Here is a 20,782-nt window from a genome sequence, read left to right on the forward strand (position 1 = left end):
ACACAGGAATAGGATGGGTGCGTGCACAGTGTGGGCACATGAAAGAGGCAAGTATAGGTGTGGCACAATGACGGTGCATAATTAGGTGTCAGTGTTGCTTACACGAAGCACACAGAGGAGGGAACAAGGCTACGCGAAAGGAACGTAACCATTTGATTGTGTGTAATAGAACCAGAAGAGTGAAATTCTCGATAACTAGGCCCTACATACAAAAATATTGTACACGAGTATGTGTCACTCTAAGTACAAGCATACGCTACATAGGTCTCAAAAGAATGCGAGTTTTGCTAAACAATATAAGCACAGACGGGGACAAATGTTTTCATAACACGTGCAGAAAACAACAGAACCAGTAATTGGACGAACGAGAATCATAGACCATGTTCTCAAACGGCCACTCTCAGGAATTTATTTTCGATATGCTTCACAAAGCTAGCACCAGATACGTTAAAGTTAGCTTCTGTTTATTTGAACCGTCACTTCATGGGCATACTCGGGCGAAACTTGAAATGCAATTCATTTGAAGGAACCTGTGCTTATGCCCCCCCCCCTTCGTGATTCTTGGCGCACATGTGTATACTAAGACTGAAACAACATTGATGTTATTTGAAATAACGGTGTAATACAAACGTTCAAAGGAACGTAACCATTTTATTGTGTGCAATAGAACCACGGAGTGTGAAATTCTCGATAACTACGCCCTACATACAAAAATATTGAACACGAGTATGTGTCACTCCAAGTACAAGCATACGCTACATAGGTCTCAAAAGAGGGCGAGTTTTGCTAAACAATATAAGCACAGACGGGGACAAATTTTTTCATAACACGTGCAGAAAACAACAGAACCAGTAATTGGACGAACGAGAATCATGGACCATGTTCTCAAACGGCCACTCTCAGGGATTTATTTTTGATATGCTTCACAAAGCTAGCACCGGATACGTTAAAGTTAGCTTCTGTTCATTTGAACCATCATTTCATGGGCATACCCGGGCGAAACTTGAAATGCAATTCATTTGAAGGAACCCGTGCTTATGCCCCCCCTTCCTGTTTCTTGGCGTACCTGTGTGTACTAAGACTGAAGCAACTTTGATATTATTTGAAATAACGATGTAATACAAACGTTCAAAGTTCAAGAGAACATCATGTGTCATGCAACATATTAGAAAATGAACATCTTTGCCGCAAACCATAAAACAATGCAATGCAATAGAGTACTCACAAACTAGTGATCTCTTACAAGAATGTTTTCGCGTACTAGAACAACTGCATTTTTTGGTGTGTGTATTTGTGGAGATTTGTTTTTTCAATATTTGTTCCAGTACATTACGAAGTATGTATTGTCACAATCATTGGGACGAAACAAAACGCTCTGGTATTTTAAATTCCAATCATTTCTTTGTGTACTGCAAACCTTTTTGGCGTCTATCTGCGCATCTATCTATCTATCTATCTATCTATCTATCTATCTATCTATCTATCTATCTATCTATCTATCTATCTATCTATCTATCTATCTATCTATCTATCTATCTATCTATTTATCTATCTATCTATCTATCTATCTATCTATCCATCTATCTATCTATCTATCTATGTATCTATTGACTTTTAGCTCTCTTGGCCCTTTAGCTAATGGTATCAATGCCGTACTCGCATAGTCAATTTTAACTCTTCAGTGTTGAAAAAAGGCTTAAATAGGCAGCACTGACCGAACGAATGCAAACAGCAGGAATCTAATCCTGGAATTCTTTGTGGCGATCAAGTATTCTATCATACAGCCACGCCAGACCTAAAAAACACTTTGCAAAGAGACTCTAATGTTCATGAAACGTCAGTTCTGGTTGCCATAGCGGCTGTATAATTTTACAAACATTATATATGCACTCCTATGATCCAGCCGTCATGTCGTGTTCACCTCCATTATAGTTAAGCGCCATCCGCTGAAATAGATTTGCGTAGCAGTGTTAAGGGCTACCATCCTCGTGAGTGCCAGCGCGAACACGAGCGCTTTATATCAGCTTACCGCTTTTGGTGTTGCTAATGTCCACGTGGATGTTGCATCATTTTGAAACTGCAAACAACCGCTAATATAAAACAGATGAGTCTGTTCAGCGCGTCTCTAGGCTTCGACTTGTGCATATATTAGGCTCCACTATATAATGAATCCCTCAATAAATACTTTAAACACATTCACGTTGCATGCGCATGCTTATAACATCGACTCACAAGGTAGCTGGGATCTGCGAAAAGTATTTTGGTTGTGAATATGTGCATACACCCTCAATACCAAATTAAAACCTTACAGCAGCAACCCGTAGTATTTATCTGGTATAATAATGCTGTTTATACTTGAAATAAAAATAGTTAAGAAGAGTTCGGTAGACAATTATTGAAGCAGTTATCCGAATGCTATGAATCATCAATGCACTGCGTTCTGTTACGGATGCTTCATATTTGTCGCGGTACAGTTTAAGTGCTTGGTAACTTGCTTTAGAGTACAAATAAGAGCTTCGTTATTGTCATTCAAGACCCTAATAAAAGGAAGTACCTGATAAAGTCTGAATCCAATCATATGAATAATGAGAACACAAGCAATATTTCGGCAGGGGAAAACGAGTGATAACCTGAAATATGGTCACGTCCTCGTTTTGTGTCCGTTATTTCCTTTGTATTTCCAGAAGCATGGTTGAACGTATAGATAATGTGTGTCCGCCGGTTAGACAGACAGAAGCGAAACAAAGCTTTGCCTTAAGAGCTTTCAATAAAGTGAGCCAGCTGGAGGAGGTTCATCGCAGAGAAAAAATAAACAAGCAGAAGAAAGCTATTTTAAATAGTTTATTATACTTGTTTATTTTTCCTCTACTTCTACGATTTTGCACAAAAGAGAGGCATCCCGCCGCAGGGGGTTGCCAAATTGATAATCGTTATCGAATCACGAGGCAGAAACGCACACCCAGGTGAAGATAATATGAGTCTCTCAGTGATAACTGATACACGCGTGTTGCGATAAGCAGAAGCCTGTCCGCAACACTCCAGAATACCTTGAAAAGGGGCACCTGGAGAGTACGATCGCATTTTACGGCGGAATGGTTGACGTCTCTCACTGAAAACCTAGAGACATCTGCAGGTATAGCTTACAGATCGAAGAAAACAAAGAATAAATCGCACGTTTTTTCTCGGGATAGACGTCTGGAGGAAAAACAAAAAAACAAGTAATCAAGCAAGCAAAAACGCGTTTACAAAACGAGTTCAACATCGGGTTTTCGATCTCTGTGTAGGAGTGTACAACGGCGGCGCTCAAACAAATTGATGGGGCCATCTGAGATTACACGGTTGACTGCTGCGCTGTGGATCTTCTGCAACAGCGTCTATGGAAGCAACAAGGAGCCAAACATGGCTCCCGGTCGAAGCGTGATCGTGCACTTGTTCGAGTGGAGGTTTGATGACATTGCCGAAGAATGCGAGACATTCCTTGGACCGCGCGGCTATGGTGGTGTTCAGGCAAGTTGCTAACGCACTCATTATTTCCGCATCTCTTTCTCAGGATATATATATATATATATATATATATATATATATATATATATATTTATATATATATATATATAAGATCTAGCAGACAGTATTGCCAAGAAATGTATAGGCGAAGTTCTTAGAACCATTTTAAATTAAATAGAAAGAAAGAAATGTGGGTGAAAAAATAACTTGCCGTGAGCAAGAATCGAACCTACGACCTCCGAATTCCGCGTTCGATCTGATTAATATTGTGTCCAAACACGGAAAACAAGCCCTAAGTATACACTTCTTTCTCATATATATATATATAGTCTAGTAGATCCTCCGTGAGCGGTCACAACGTGGTTTATTTCGACGTTTCGGCCTAGAGTCTGGCCTTCATCATTCCTGATGAAGGCCAGACTCTAGGCCGAAACGTCGAAATAAACCACGTTGTGACCGCTCACGGAGGATCTACTAGACTATATGCAACGCTACGGCCACTCAACCACCATGCCTGCCTATATATATATATATATATATATATATATATAGTCAGTGGGAGTAATAATTGAATGGGCCAGTTAGTCTTCGTGAAGGTATGGGATATGGCACAACGGGAGCGTTGTCAACAAGGATAAATATATTTATTTCCCAACAGTTTCGGGAGGGGTCCTCCCTTCATTAGGGGATGAGTTATACTTGGAAGTTCATGTCAGTAAAACTCATCCCCTGATGAAGGGAGGACCCCTCCTTAAACTGTTGGAAAATATATTTTTCCTTGTTGACAACGCTCCCGTTGTGCCATATCCCATACCTTCAAATATATATATATATATATATATATATATATATATATATATATATATATATATATATATATATATATATATATATATATATATATATATCTGCCATACATGGCTGATATATAGGTTATATGTGGCCACATATAAGCATATATCTCAGCATATGTGGCTTCCATATACCATCTACGGATGTATATCTGGCGGAGTCGGTTTATGTATGGGGTTATATACAGCCATATATGACGCGGTTGGCCCATAAAAGGAGTCAAATCCGGCCATAATAATGCATGGCCACACCATATATAACATATCAAGTGAATCCTTATATGTGAAAGTGCTCCCTTATAAGGAATGAACCTTGTGTACATTTAGCACCATGATCACACTTTTATGCGGATTGCAATATATAACAATTTGTTCACAAAGCTGACCTGCTTATTTTCTACAACAATAGGAGTATTAATTATATATGTTGCTTCTGCCATGCAAAAAAAGCGAAATTTCACGTCAGCTTTGTGTAAGTGATAGTTGCAACTCAGTTAAATGCATACATGCATGAATTCGTTTAATTTAACTCGCACATTTTTCATGACATTTAGGTTTGAAACAATAAGTTGCAATTAATACGACGTAAATAATGTATTCGAGAGCAGACATGTTATACGAGGAAGGAATCGTGTCAGGTCACAAACGTATTGAAGCTTCCGAACCTCGCTAATATTATAGAGCAATCCTATAAAGTATTATGTAAAAACAAAATGCATGCAACCTTGATTGTTCACATTAATGCCTTGTTTGGAGTGGCAACAAGAAATAGTACTTTCAGTGCACGTTGAGCTTCCACATCGGTAGACAAAATTTCTGATTATTTGAAGGTTTTGATGGCTATATGCTCCCTTCATATAGCAAGATTTTAATTAATCCTGTTGACCCCTCATCTGCGATTGCTTTCAGTTGCCATTTCCCATATTTACATGTGCAGTGCAATGTTTAAGGGAGTACTTTCAAAAACAAAAAAGAACTTACGTAAATGCAACTTGCAGGCACTATTATGATTACATTCTAGATGGAAGTTGTACTAATTTATTGCAAAATTACATCTTGCGTTTCCTTTGGCTACGTATAATGTTCCTGGCTGTGCACGTAGTACATTTATCGAAAATTTTATGATTGCACTAGTAAACAATTATTTTCGTGTAATGTGTGCAAGCGTCAAATAAATCTCGCGTCATACACGTGTACGTTAAGAAAGGTGCAACTGACTCACACGTGATACACAATAATGGACCATGTAATGAAATGCTGAAGCTTTATAGCAACATTTACTGTAGGCTGCTGAGTTCACAAAATTTCTATTTGGTGTGGGTGTGCCACTAATTGGTCGAGGTCACTAATGCGCACGTGCCGTCATCAGCATTAGCTTAAACATTGCCTTGCGATTACAATCAGTATGACACATTTTTGTGGGCTGGCGTGATGCCTACGCCAAACTCTACATTATGTAAACAGCCCCTTTCTGTGTCGGGTTCGATTCCCGGCTGCGGCGGCTGCATTTCCAATGGAGGCGGAAATGTTGTAGGCCCGTGTACTCAGATTTGGGTGCACGTTAAAGAACCCCAGGTGGTCAAAATTTCCGGAGGCCTCCACTACGGCGTCTCTCATAATCAAATAATGGTTTTGGGACGTTAAACCCCACAAATCAATCAATCAATCAATCAAGCCCCTTTCTGTGCAGGCGCGTAATGATTAAAACTACTTGCAAACATATCCTTTTAACACCAACGCTGTAGTGCATTTACCTATAAGATACGTATGCCGGTACATACCCACCAAACTGCGCGCACTATTCAGGTGCACACTCGCGCACCTGAATACTAGCATTTCATTCAATGTGGGCAGATATTTTCGACCATGTCAGAATTATATGAGTGCATCATCATCATCATCATCATCATCATCATCATCATCATTATTATTATTATTATTATTATTAATTTTAATATTATTATTAATATTATTATTATTGTTGTTGTTGTATCTCGCAAAACGTCCAACGTTTCCATTCCTTATGCTGTCAATACTGTGTCGTTATGTAAATTTTATGAGATCAGGGAACTTGGTGTTCTTTTTGATAGCATGCTGAATTTTTTCAACTTGCATTAAATGTGCTGCGATGTGAGGCCTTCGTTCTCTTACTGTTGTCTCAACATCTCTCAAGAATCCGGTTCTTCTAAAGTCTTCTACAAATTGTACACCACGATATGTCGTGCTCAACTTGAGTACATATGCATATCTGATTTGGAATGGCCTTGCTAAATTCAGCAGTAGCGTCACTGAGTGAGTCCAGAAATATTTCATAGCAAAAAAAAACCGTTTTCAGGCTATATAGTTGTACTAACATAACCCACAATATTTGCAATTGCCCAAAATATTCTATAAGTTAAAGAAGCATATCTGAAAATAGCGAGGTAGCTTTTCTATTCAGTGGCAAGCTTCTATGCAGCTGCGAAGACATCTTTCCGACAATTATGAGTTCTAGCTCGTTCAACGTACCCAACGTCCGTAAAGTCATTACCTACGTCTGCGCAAGAGCGCCATTTATTGCACTGAGCACGTTTGAAGACCATCCGCTCGCTCTCACTGTGTGAAAGGCAGCGTCAAATCCCACGCAACGTAGTTGCTAAATCTACGTGAACAGTAATCAAAATTGCTAATGACATATAAAGGACGACCCGAAGCCAATTAAAGAAAACATAAAGCTAACACGCGCTGCACAAAAATGATTTCTCTAAATAATTTTACGGTGAGTGATGTCAAGTAAGGTGTCCGTCGCTGCCACTGTGGCAACGATATGCTCTCAAGAAAGCAGGCCCGTAGCTAGGGGGACGAGGTTCCCTAGGACAAACTTACCGAAATTCTGATAGTGGGCGTTGTTTCACCGAGAATCAATAATAAAAATACACTTTTTTTTTCAAAACTTTCAACAGGTTCCTCTAATCCATATTGAAAAAGTTCTTATTTAGGCGGCCGCACGAAGACTATGGTAATGACGTTTAGGTAGTTTTACTTAAGAGAAAAATGCTTATCTGCTATTTTATATTATTCACTAGAGATGCCAAATTAATGCTGTCGATCAAGAGACCTCAATTATAATAATATTCGGGACTTTACATTACAAGACCACGGTGTGGGTATGAGATACGCCGTTGTGAAGGGCTCAAAGAATTCAGGCCATCTGATGTTCTTCAAGATGAGCTTACAAAAGACAGTCAGAGCACCACGGCCAGGATCAGTCCAGCAACCAAAGGGTTAGCTTAGCCAAGCCCCGTGACCACTGCTACAACACAGCGAAAGACCTATCCCGTTCTATGATCGTAAGCAATATTTACGGCGAGTGGATAAGCCAGTGATCAACCAATTTTACAGATTTCAGGTTACACCGCTCAAAGATTGTAATTACATAGAGCTATATATCAAATTCTTTGAAGTGAGTACTATTTCTTCTTTTTACTGCAAATGAATAATGATGCGATTGTTATCACTTTGTCCATTTCAAACAGACATCGCCAGTAAACGAGCACGGCATCGTCTTTGGAGAGCCAGTGAAACGACCATGGTATGAGCGGTACCAGCCTGTCAGTTACAAAATCGGTACTCGGAGCGGCAACGAGACGCAGTTTCGTGACATGGTTCGTCGCTGCAACGAGGCAGGCGTGAGGTGAATGCGCAAACGGACGTTGCTTTCTTTTGACCTTGGCTGAACATTTATTTTATAGATGCAAAAACATCGTGGTATTACCAGGATCGCATCAGACGCCACTGTAAGGCGTGAACTTGGTGTTACAAATACCTTTACCGTCGGGAAAGATATTAGGACTGTTACAATCATTTTAAAGCAAGTATTCCTGATAGTGACAGGTAGATTTTGCAATCACTGCTAGCTGTTTCCATTGCTAGCCGTGAGTTCAAAAGCAACGTCACGGTCTCGCTGAGAAGTAGAGGGATGAGCCGGAATCGCCAGGTCGAAAATAGAAGGATTGGTAAAAAAACAGAACCAACCCACCAAAAAAGCAGCCAGCTGCAGCGAAAGCTAGTAAATCTTGCTGAAAGTGGCCACGCATGTGTGCTAAAAAGTCTTTAAATGATTATTTATGAGAGCCTTTTGGTGGAAGTGTACGTACGTTCGGGTGAGCGCTCCCTTGAAGCGAGCGAAATAGCGGTCTCGTGTAAAAAGTATGTGCGTGGGCAGCACGCCCTCTCGAGCTTCGCTAAATGCCGTGAGAAGGCACCGCGGTGCTGTTTTTACTTTAGTTTCGCGAAATGCTCCTCTAGCTTGTATTATTTTGACCGCCACTGTAGGTTATGCTGGGCCAGTGCGCATCGTTACTTGAGCCGAGAAGAGGTTAGAACCGAGAAGAAAGAGAAAAAACGCCGAATTAAATTGTGAGACTTCGAAGCACGCCTTGGCCGTCATGTTTTACAACGCATGCTCGAACAGAAGCGGCAGTGATGCCACAGGATTGAAAAAAGTCAGTTCGATGGGGGGGGGGGGGACCAGATAGCAATAAAAATAGCCCCCAACCGGCTGAAATTTTAAGGCGCGAAGCTTCTAAAGGTGTGGGTTTGCCCGTCCTTTGTATGCATGTACTTGACCGCCTGTGTACCCACTTTTGTCTCCTACTTCATACTTGCAAACATCCCACTACGCCCCATTACCGATCCACCCCTTAACCGACCATAAAGCAAATACTGTTGAGAGGTAGCCAATTTGAAATGTAAGATGGTCGTGTACACTCTTAATCAGGTCCCGCCTAAAGGAATAGGTATAGCCAGGAAAGCAGGCATTTTTTCGTCTGATTTCCTGAATATCGCCAGCATTTAACCAGGATCTGATTAAGAGTGTTCTTGTATCCAGGTGCGCGTTGAAAAATGATAGATTGTCCCACTGTGCTGATTCCTTGTTTATACGCGACCGCCTATAGTTCCGCATTTACAAACTGCTCACTGCTCCTTATTACCAATCCGCCAATTTACGGACCACAAAGCCGTTTAAATGAAGAGGAAGGGAAAATTACTTATAGCTACCATTTACGAATAATAAAATTTCTTGTGTAACTATACAGGGTGTCCGACGTAACTTTAGCCAGAGTTAAAAAAAAAAAACATGCCGGAGCTTGTAATCACGATGCGACCAAATGCATGTTGCTTACCGTTGCCTGGAGTTAGACTATTTTTGTGTTCTCAAACATTGTGCAATTGGATATGTTTAATTAGCAAAATTTTCAAGAAACGAAGAGCAATAAAAAATCAATGAGAAAGTTGTAGAGAAGTTTGCAAAACGTCCGATTAGAAAGTTTCAAACTTTATGTCTGTTATGTATTAATGTTTTTCTGCTAATTGCAAATGCCTGCGAAATACAATAAATACCATGTAACAAACCCGCTTGCTCGCCAGTGCGCGTAATTATTCTAGTGCTCCATAACGTTCCGTAGACGAACCACAACAGCATTTGCCCCATTGTGCTGTCTCGGCAGGGCCGCAGGGATGGTGGTGGCTTTAGGATGAACACGTTTTGCTATCAGTCACACAAACGACAACCGCTGTGACTGCTTATTGCTGTCATGAACCAGCGCAAGGGAAGCGTGTCGTTCGTACGCAGTACGTTAGGGAGCATTAGAATCATTGTGCACACTGACGCGTGAGCGGGTTTGTCACGTGGTATTTTTTTTTATTTCGCAGGCATTTGCATTTAGCAGAAAAACACTAATACCTAGCAGATATAGAGTTCAAAACTGTCTAATCGGACGTTTCGCAAACCGATCTACAACTTCTTCACTAAAAATTTTATTTATCTTCGTTTCTTGAAAAGTTGGTTATTAAACATATCTAATTAAACAATATCTGAGAATAAGAAATAGCCTGACCAACTCCAGGCAACTGCGAGGAACATACATTTGATCACGTCATAATTACGTGCTGCGGCATAATTTGGAACTCTGGCTAAAGTTGCGTGGGGCACTCTGTATACAGTGTTTGTCCCGTCTATGATGATGTAGTGGGTGATATTCGTGGATGGTTCATGGTTTAACACTGAAAACCTCCAATGCTTCGCCCCGCCCATCATCAATCGTTCGGTGGATAAGCTGTGATTTTTTTTTGTTCATGCCATTGCCGGAAAAGTAGCCAAATAGGCACAGTTCGGCCAATTATGGCAATCCTGAGCGCCAGGCAGCGTCAAATAAATTAAAATCCCATTCGATCAGTCATGACATGTTTGTTTAGCAACAGGTATGCAATTGGTGTGCTCATCAGTTATAAACGTTGATTTCCCATTCACATTGCTCAGCGACCCAACTTTCAGCGCCCCGTGGCAGTAATCTAGTGGTCAAGGTACTCGGCTGCTCAACTGCAGGTGGCGGGATTGAATAGAGGCTGCGGCAGCTGCATTTTTGATAGACAAAATGTTGTCAACTAGCGTGCCTAAATTAGGTGTATACACCTAATTTAGGCACACGGGTCGCTAAGGAAACCCCCGATCGAAATTTCTGCAGCCATTCACTTACGGCGTCTCTCACAATCATATGATGATTTTAGGAACGTTAAAACCCGCATATAAACCAACAAACCAATCAATCAATCAATCATCAGCTTTTAGGCGCGTTCTCAAGAGTAAGCAATAGACGCGCACTATTCCTAGTGTCAAATCATGAGTATTCTGAGTGCGAATGCTTTGATAAGTTGACTCACTTTTTCTCTTAGCAGAGCCATTTACTGCCTCGCTGCAGCATTATACCTTCGGTAACATATGGTGCCTTCGAATAAGTCAAACGGTTGAATCGCCTAATTCACATTCAATTAACTCCGTTGCTTTTAGTTCAAAAACGTTGCCTTCGATTCACCTTAATACTGTCTTCAAATTGCACATTTGCTTCGCGTAGGAGCCACTGCCCGCCCCGCCGCGGTGGTCTATTGGCTAAGGTACTCGGCTGCTGACCCGCAAGTCGCAGGTTCAAATCCCGGCTGCGGCGGCTGCATTTCCGATGGAGGCGGAAATGTCATAGGCCCTTGTGCTCAGATTTGGGTGCACGTTAAAGAACCCCAGGTGGCTAAAATTTTCGGAGCCCTCCACTACGGCGTCTCTCATATTCATATGGTGGTTTTGGGACGTTAAATCCCACAAATCAATTATGTGAGCCACTGCCCCACACCCTGCACTGCTGCCGTATTCGTCCAAACACTGGGGAATTGACCTTGTACGCGTCGTTTTACGACCAGTCAAAATTTGCAGCCATATTTTGATTACCTGTAAGAGAGCAATTTTGATCAGCACGCGTGTGTAAGTCTGCAGCATACCACCCGCGCTGGGACATCTCACCATATTCGTTTCCTGTGCGTCCGACGAGTGGTTTCCCTGCGCAGCCATTGAACATAATGGCTGGCCTGTGCACAACTCTGCTCCCGTCGCGATCATATACAGTGACCAAGAGCGCAAATCCTCTTGGTGTAATCTATAGGCAAGGTTAACAAGCCCTTCTCTCCTCCTACTAAGCACTAAACTGCTTTCTACATAAATAAAAGTAACGTTTCTCTCTCTCTCTTTTCTTGTCATAACAGAGCGCTTATTTCACAATTACAATGGCACGCACGTACTGGCACACAATTCAACGTTTAACATCGTCACACTCAGCATAATTTCTCACAGACTTCTTAAACAAATCATTATAATCCTTTTCTTGTCTTTCCACAGAGTGTACGTGGACGTAGTGATCAATCACATGTCTGGTCCTCTGCAAATAAAAAAGGGAACAGCGGGGTGCAGCTTCAATTACGACGAGTTAAGTTACCCAGCCGTACCGTATGGTCCCAATGATTTCAACAGGAAAGAAAAATGCAACAGTGAGTCAGGAACAATTGAGAATTACGGAGATGCACTGCAGGTAAGAAACTTGTCTAGAATTTGGCTTAATTCTTGAGCATTCGCTATCAGCGTCTGTCGAGTACTCCCGCGTGTCTTTTACACTGTATACAAGTGTAAACGCCGAAAATTTTGAACCGATTTTGTCGAAGGTCACGTATCGATTGCTTGAGTACTCTTTGTCTCCTAAAATTAGGAACGCCATTGTCATAACTAAAGCCTTTTTGTCAGTACAAACGTAGCGAACATGCAGTTAACCATAAATAATAAATGTGCATTGTAATTGGTAACACCATCATTTCTTTTCAAGCTTATCCTAATTACTAGTGCTGTTAAGCTGCAAGAAAAAAGTTGTGGATCAGATTGGCCGCAATAAATTAAAACTAACGGATTCGGTTTTTATCGTATAAATTGTCACGTAGTTGTACGTGTTTGTGCGTGTAAATGATATTTAGTTGTATTTCTTCAGGCACTTTCTCGTCTGGTAGGAAAACGTTGTTTTTCTGGCAAATTGTATGCACTTTTGTGATCACTCGGAACTCTTAAGAAGGGTTAAAGAATAAGCTTAACCGAAACAGTAGAGGCAAGGCAACTACTTTACACTAGACAGTTTTGGCTAAGAGCATTGGTCTTATTGTACTAACTTTCTTTCAAAGCCGACATCTGCAACTAAAGTTGAAACGTTAGAGGAAAGCTAGCCACACTCCGTAATGCTTCTTTTTACTTTTTAACAAGATTCACCCAACGTGCTTCTGGGTGCCATCTCAAGTGCACGTATGAATTGCTCCTTCATTTGAACAATGCGTACTAGCTCCTTGCTGATGAAATAAGTAGCACACCAATAAAGTTGCAGTTACATCCTTGGTACGTTTATACGCCCATTCACGTTCGTAGTGATACTTAAGCTATGATTCAGAGTGGATGTCTGAGCATGAGTACGCGAACGCGTTTACAGATAATGCTGGTCTGTAAAGGCCTGAGCATGTGCTATATAAATTTACTGACTCCCCTTTTCGAACCACGACACTAAAAGCATGTTCCTTTAAATTTGGTAACTTAGTATTGTTTTTATTCTGCTCGTTTATTTGCACTGTACTAAGGGAAAATAGAAGTATTACAGAGGGTGGTAATGCAACGATAAATGCCGTGAGAATAAAACATGGTTTGTAACAAATTATTCACAACACAACTTCAAAGAACTATTGGTTAGTATAGGCTCAATACGTAATCGCCTAGAGCAGTCTTGAGGGATGACGCGTACTCAATGTAGGCAATAATGAAAAGTGTAGGTGGTAGGTGGCTTTTAGTGTAAGGTAGGTGGTAAATTAGGGAAAGCGTCTTTTATTCGTACAAATGAGCGATTTGCTTCATAGTTACTGACCCCTTTAGCACTGAAGGTTATTAAGGACGTTCATATTTGCCCCTGGGTACACAGCCTGTTCTCGCGTCAATTAAACTGACGCTCATTAATTCACAGGCAGTCGCTCCCGGTTCCACATAATCATAGATGTCGGAAATCAGACTCATTCTGTCGATTATCACCTTTCGCCTATGCCAAATAGCACTGACCAACATAAAAGGATGTCGCCGCACTAATGAGCTTGTGATTAGCACTTGGTGACTAGACATATAGTGCTAAAGGTACTCGTGCTCGCGATTTTTTTTTTGTTGCTGGCGCCTTTAAAAAACTCCATCACGTTCAGACGTTTACTCATTTATTCACTGAACCACTCACGCGGTGAAATAACTGCACTACTAAGAATGAAGTCGTGTTCCATCCTGCGGCATTGCATTTCCGAATTACCAAAGGATGCCCAGGTAAATAAGTCGAAATTGGTAGAGTGAACATGGTAAGTTGTACATTATTTTGTCACAAAGGCACGTAAAAATTGTGCCCCGCCGTGGTGGTCTAGTGGCTAAGGTACTCGGCTGCTGACCCGCAGGGCGCGGGTTCAAATCCCGGCTGCGGTGGCTGCATTTCCGATGGAGGCGGAAATGTTGTAGGCCCGCGTGCTCAGATTTGGGTGCACGTTAAAGAACCCCAGGTGGTCTAAATTTCCGGAACCCTCCACTACGGCGTCTCCCATAATCATATAGTGGTTTTGGGACGTTAAACCCCACATATCAATCAATCAACGTAAAAATTGTGGAACCTCCGATGCCTAATGCTAACATGGCTTCGATTCACAACAGTATTTGCAGGTGTCCATTGTGAAATTTTTTTTGTATTGTACAACGACAATATTTTGTTTTTGTTATTTTAACTGCGTGTTTGTTCGTTCTTAGCAGGTCTGTAGTGAAAATGAACTGCGCTTAGGCTCAAGATTAGTTCAATACAAGGGCTTCTTGTCGCACTGCAATGTTGCTTTGTTGTAACGCGGTAGAGCACCTAGCTGTGTATAAAATGATAAAATAATCGGGCAGTACGTAGCAACTACAGAGTAAAAGAAATTGAGTACTTCGCGAGTATTTCTATCACACAACTTTATCGTCATTTACCTCGGGCAATTTCCTCGCGTTATCACTTATCGCCACGGTGCTGGCACTTCCCTGTCACGCACGGCGTATTCGCGTGAATCTAGTTTCGAAAAAATTAATGTGAGGAAACAAGATGATGATTATGACTCTGTGCCAGAATTGCATCCAAATACTCGATGCTTCTTTACAATGTATAAAAATCATATATGCTCATTTATTCACCACAGGAACGCAATCTTTGAATTATGCAGTCAGCGAGAGAGAATGCTTTGCACTAAAGACATAACTACATTTCATCACCTGTGCTATGAAACAGTAAGCACGTGAAGTCTCTTTCTTCAGCATTGTACGTATATGTAACACAAAATTCGGAATAGGTGGCGCGCTGTACGATTCAAGATGGCGCCCAGAGGAGGGTCAACTCCTTTGTTAATACAGCAACAGATTAGGCGCGTGGACATACGGAGCTTGTCGCTTTCACCAAATAAAGTCATGACGTGCACTGAAACTTACATGAGACCAATATACTCTCCAAAACCATGAAAGCTCGCCACAGGGACATTTGCGCCGGCGTGAGAGGTGTGGGTGTGAAAGTCTTCGTTGCCGTGCATGAACGACGCCTTGCGAATTCCTATGCGTGCTACAGAAAGCTGCGCTTACAAGAGTTGACGTATGAAGTGAGCGGGTGTCCAAGCTCGTATGTGCCGAGCCTTGCTGACGTATTTTCCGCACTATTAGGCCTCGCGATAGTACCGTCATCGCGGATGCACAGAACCGAATGTTTGACGTGGTGAAGGTTTGCAAGCCTATATTACGCAGTCGTCATTACTTGCGCTGGCAGGAACATGAAGTTGCTTCTTCAACGATGCACGAGCATTTAACGTCACATTACGTCGCGCGTGTGTCACAGTCATATTCAGGCACTAACCGTGCGCCGTTCACTGCACTCGGAAGTTGCAGGTTCCAAAGGCGCGATCGAAATATCAATACCGGAAAGAATACACACGCATTCTTTTCGCAATTTTGAAATGGCAATATTTAGTCGAGCAACAACCCTGTTGGGAAGCTACAAGTAGTAGAGGAGAAGTTGGCAGAAGTGCTTGGACTGTAGCCGTAATTGCCTGTTTCATCTCTGTAACCATTTCGATTCACTGGTGAAGCTCGAGTGTGTTGGCAGCATCCGGCGCTCCATAATATCCACAGTAATTGCGCTACATGCAACGCAAAAGAAAAACTATGCTTTTATTTTCACCAAGCTAACGGAAAATATACGTTAAATACAATCAAATTGACTTAGGAGCGTGAAAAATTATTAACGCACGAGGGGACGGCATGTGCAACTCGCTCCTTGTGAGTTCGCAGCTCATCGTTGGCCGTCGCTCTCACTCTCGGTGACAGTCTTCTACGTTCAGCGAAAAATCACCGTCGTCAAGACGTTTCTTTCAACGTAACTTCTAAAGCAATCTGAGAAATAGCCTGTGCCAAATGACTTGACAACAGCAACAGCAGCGCGTCACCACGTTTATCTGGGCGTCGAGCACATTTCGCTGGAGAGTACTAGAATGTTCTAGCACTCTCTAATTTTACTATTCCGTCAACAAGCAAGTCGCTCGCAATGTGCTGCTGTCTATAAAAAAACGTGCAAAAATAGGAGGTTCAGAGGTGGCCATTTTGAGGAATCGCGAGCCCGCGCGACCTTTCGCGTAAAAGGCGAAATTCATGCACTACAAAAGCACTGACGAATGCGATATACACAAAAAAACAAGGTCTGTTTGGACTTAATAGGTCAGACGATGATACCTAACTAGCCTAAAAGACGACGGAAAACCTCGCCAAGCTGAAATGCGTAATTTGAGGACTTTCATCGAAAGCGCCAGTTGCCACGTATTTTCACGAAAGCTTCACATAACGCAAGAACGAATCAGATTTATCGTGTCACGGCGGGTCCTGTTTGCTCACAGATGCAAGAGACGTGCAGAGTGGTAGTGTTCATTACTCGCCTATGCGTTAACACTGAAGGTAGCACAGCTACACGAGGGAGCATCAGCCTATATAAACCTTGAAAGGACGCTCCCGAATTCCTCTTGGTGGAGCGATAGTCTATGAAGAATGCGAATACTTTGGAGTGTACATAAATATTGCGCGTAGCTGACTGTTATTCTACATTTTTTTAGATATCCGAGCAATTCAGGGGGTATTTACCTTGTATCACAGGTGCGCAACTGTGAATTGGTCGGACTTCGGGACTTGGACCATGGTAAAGATCACGTTCGAGCCAAGATATCTGAGTTCCTAAATCGACTCATCAGCTTTGGCGTAGCCGGATTTCGCATCGATGCCGCCAAGCATATGTGGCCTGTCGACTTGAAAGTCATCTATGGAAAGCTTAATAACCTCAGCACAGAGTTCTTTCCTGCGGGGTCCAAGCCGTTCATCTACCAGGAGGTGATCGATATGGGCCACGGTGAACCCATCACCCGCTGGGAGTATATCGCAATGGGCAGAGTGACAGAGTTCCTTTATGGCGCCAAGCTAGGTAAGTGCAGAGTCCAACAGAGCTATCATATTGTCGATTTCAATGTGCAGACAAAAAAACACTACTGCGTTCCATGCTACTAAACACAGGATCTCGGCCACTTCATATTGCACTGTAGATAGTTCAGTAATAGTGTCCACTGATGACTTGCAAGTACTGAACAAAGACTATCGAACATTTGTTGGTCGGGCTGAGTGCTAGACGACGAACATGTGAAATGCTTCTACGCTCTCAGTCAGGTGCCGCATAACGAACGGCATATAGGTGGCGCGCTGCTGCGTACTCACTAAAATGCTGTCTCTAGCCAGCCCAGCAATAAAAAGATACCCGTGGCAGCCGCGCGCCGCAGAAGTAACGCATAGAGCCGGTGAGAGCAGGCGCAAGAAGGGAGAAAAAAGAAAATAAGGGGAAGAGCCACCATTTTTGTCGCGCCAGCCTGGCGCCAGGAGTCGGCATAAACTGATGCAGAAACGTGTTCAGACACAAGCGCGAGCGCGAAAAAAAGCAAAAAAAAACGCCTCCCTCGCCCCCCCCCCCTTTCGCCACAAGGCGGCGTCACGTTCACCGTCACCTGCATTCCATGTCATTTGTGCGTCACCGTTTCGTCCCGCTGTCTTGTGATGGTCGCTTTCTACAAGATGGTCTGGGACGGAAACATTTTCCAGTGCAATACGGCTCACTTTAGTCAATGTATCATACATTTCTTTGCATTTGGGCAAACACTGGAATGTGCAGCCCCATTTTTACTCGTTTGACTTCAATAAAAGAGTACAAACAACTTTCCCTTCATCAGTTGTCGAGGTATGACATTGTGTCATGAACTAAATCAAAGAGGACTAGTGCATGCGCGGCAGCTTACTGAAACACTGGCCTATGTATGTCGATGTTCATGCTCTACGAAACAAGTTGAACTGATGATTTTAGGAAAGTGTGACAAAAAAGAAACAAACCGAAGGCAGCGAGAGAGAGAAAGGTCAATATTAAAAGTCGATTGATCGATGTTTGTTTAGTAGTTGCGTAATTTAAAGATGAACAATAGGTACAGAAGTCAGGTGCAGAAGTCAGCAGGAAAGCGTATGTCACCGCCATTTGCTCACTCTTTTGAATAATAAGTACAGTTCTCATATTCCAGAATGAATTTGTAAAAGAGAACCATCACCAAGACAACCTGTGTACTGCTGTGGAGATAATGTACCGGCTATAAAAATCCCCATTTTTTAAAAAGCAAATGTATGCAGTAACAATAACGATTTCGAGGGTCGTTCTGCACCATTTCTTGACCCCAAGTGCACGCGAACGTTTGCGAAATAGATGTGCAGCAGCATTATTTATTTGGAGGAAGACCGACCTGTCCGTCGCTAATTTGTGTACGTCCTACTTGACTTTGACGGGCGTTTTGGCAGTCACTTGAACAGCGATGTGATGCTGAATAAAGGTAAGAGTATACCCACTCTTCATAAATAAGATCAGTTAAACACTGCAAATGAGTAAAGACACTTGACTATATATCGCGAAATAATGCGCATAAGTTCTACTAGTTGAAATAAGTAATCGTCGAAATGCTAAAAAGGCGCTGCTGCCCCAGCGTGCAGCTCGCGGCAGTTCGCGCGCACGACATGCAAATGTTAGAGTAGGCATGCTAAAATACCCATGCAGCGTTTACGTGCGAAAGCGCATCGTCTTTAAACAACTGAGAATTGGCTACTGTCATTGACACGCGTGTACCTCCCGGTACAAATCAGCGAAATTTCTCCCGGCACACGCACATGCGAGAAACATACGCGATTTCGACAGCCCAACACAGCCTCGTCAGCCAATTTCGATGAGCGTAACATCCGAAGTTCACGGGAAGCACTAAAACGACGCACGAACACACGTTAATCGTTCTTCCGGAACGGCGTACCGTGGGTTGAGGTCGGAGTCGAAAGCGCTCACCGTGGTTTCCTCGAGTTCACGAAGCCGTACCAACTATTCGCTGTCAAGTGCATGCACAAGGCACAAAAACAGTTAAAGGTTCTGTCACAGTTTGCAAAAAGCCACTTCGTAGATATATACACTGTAAACAGAAATAAGCCAAGATGGGAGTAAATGACGTCCTCTAGCGCACGCCCCGATGGAGTTTTATGAACACCGTCCGTAGGGAGTAAAAGATTTACTCCCCATCAGTAGGGGGTTTTTGCATGATGCCAGGGGGCTTTTATTTACATCCATTGAGGAACTTTTTCAGGTCAGTATGGGAGTAAATGTTTTTGCATCGCTCGAGAAAAAAAATTATGTCTGCAGCCGTACCATGCGCAAACGCAACTTTAATTACATTACACTTAATGTGCACAACACTGATTACAGTACAGATATATTATCACAATGTTCACGTAATATCACAACACTCGCACTCACACAGCTTGCCACATGCAGTACACACCTACCATATAGTCACCGGGTATATATAGGCACCACATTCTTACCTCCCATTTAGCCCAAGTGAAAGCCTTTTTCGCTAATAATTAGGAAATAAATACGCACGACGTAAGTACACACTTGCAGTTGTCTGATTTAGACACTTCAGCACACATGCCTTTTATCCTAAGCCTGCCTAATATTCAATATTTTTCTACTATAGCGAAAACAAATGGCAGCATATCCACGGAGTGAATGATGGAGAGTGGGGCGAAGCATTCGTCCGTCCATGCGTCCGTCTGTGTGACCGTCCATGCGTCTGTTTGTGCGCCCGTCCCTGCGTTCTTTCATGCATCCGCCCCTGCGTCCGTTCATGCGTCCATCCATGCGTCTGTTTGTGTGTCCGTTCGTTCATCTATTCAACACTCCAAGTCCCACCATCTCGCATCTTTTTATGATATATTCCCCATATAGAAGCACCGCCATCCAGCGGACATTCCAAGGACTAAACAAGAGGTGGCACACGCACACTTTCTTACGGCCTGCGCTTTGGGTCCACTTCCCACCTTTAACCACCTCGAGTTCATGGTATATTCTAGTTCACTGTATTCATGGCACTGCGACCAAACGCTCGCTAAACCTTTCGAAAACCAAGGAGGTTACGCCCAGCGAGTATAACGTAGCAACCTTTCCCTGTCAGATAGGGCTCAATTTACATGCCAATGGCTGCTAATGAGAAATGAGAGACAGGAGAATTCGGCTTTTACTTTCTTACGGCTTGCGCTTCGTATCTACTTCTCATTTTTAACCACCTTGAGTTCATTCATGGTATATACAAGTTCATTGTATTCATGGCACTGAGGCTCAACGCTCGCTAAACCTTTCTAAAGCTAAGGAGGTTACACCCAGCGAGTATAATGTAGCATCCCTTTCTTGTCCGATAGTGCTCAATGTACATGCCAATGGCTGCTAATGGGGATCGCAGCGTGCGCGTTAACTAAAAGCCTAATGCTCATGTCTCTCATTCCCCATTAGCAGCCATTTGCACGTACATTGAGCACTATTTTTTATTGTTAAACAACGCACAGACGAAATCTCTCACTGGCACCACCTTGGAGGTCAAGTGTCATACCTATTTCGGGTATG

At 42.5% G+C, this 20,782-nt stretch overlaps 1 protein-coding gene across 1 annotated transcript in view; it reads left to right on the forward strand.

The window, feature by feature from the left end:
• Positions 1 to 3,076: 3,076 nt before the first annotated feature.
• LOC142787002 (pancreatic alpha-amylase-like) overlaps positions 3,077 to 20,782 on the forward strand; it is a 50,054-nt gene continuing 32,348 nt past the window's right edge. Inside the window, exons 1-4 of the mRNA XM_075884618.1 lie at positions 3,077 to 3,507; positions 7,871 to 8,028; positions 12,058 to 12,247; positions 16,918 to 17,239. Of these exons, the coding sequence (XP_075740733.1) occupies positions 3,316 to 3,507; positions 7,871 to 8,028; positions 12,058 to 12,247; positions 16,918 to 17,239 (862 nt within the window). The 5' untranslated portion in view covers positions 3,077 to 3,315. The remainder of the gene's footprint in view (positions 3,508 to 7,870; positions 8,029 to 12,057; positions 12,248 to 16,917; positions 17,240 to 20,782) is intronic.

This window comes from Rhipicephalus microplus, unplaced genomic scaffold (assembly GCF_043290135.1).
Source record: "Rhipicephalus microplus isolate Deutch F79 unplaced genomic scaffold, USDA_Rmic scaffold_41, whole genome shotgun sequence".
In the NCBI taxonomy this organism is placed as follows: Eukaryota; Metazoa; Arthropoda; class Arachnida; order Ixodida; family Ixodidae; genus Rhipicephalus; species Rhipicephalus microplus.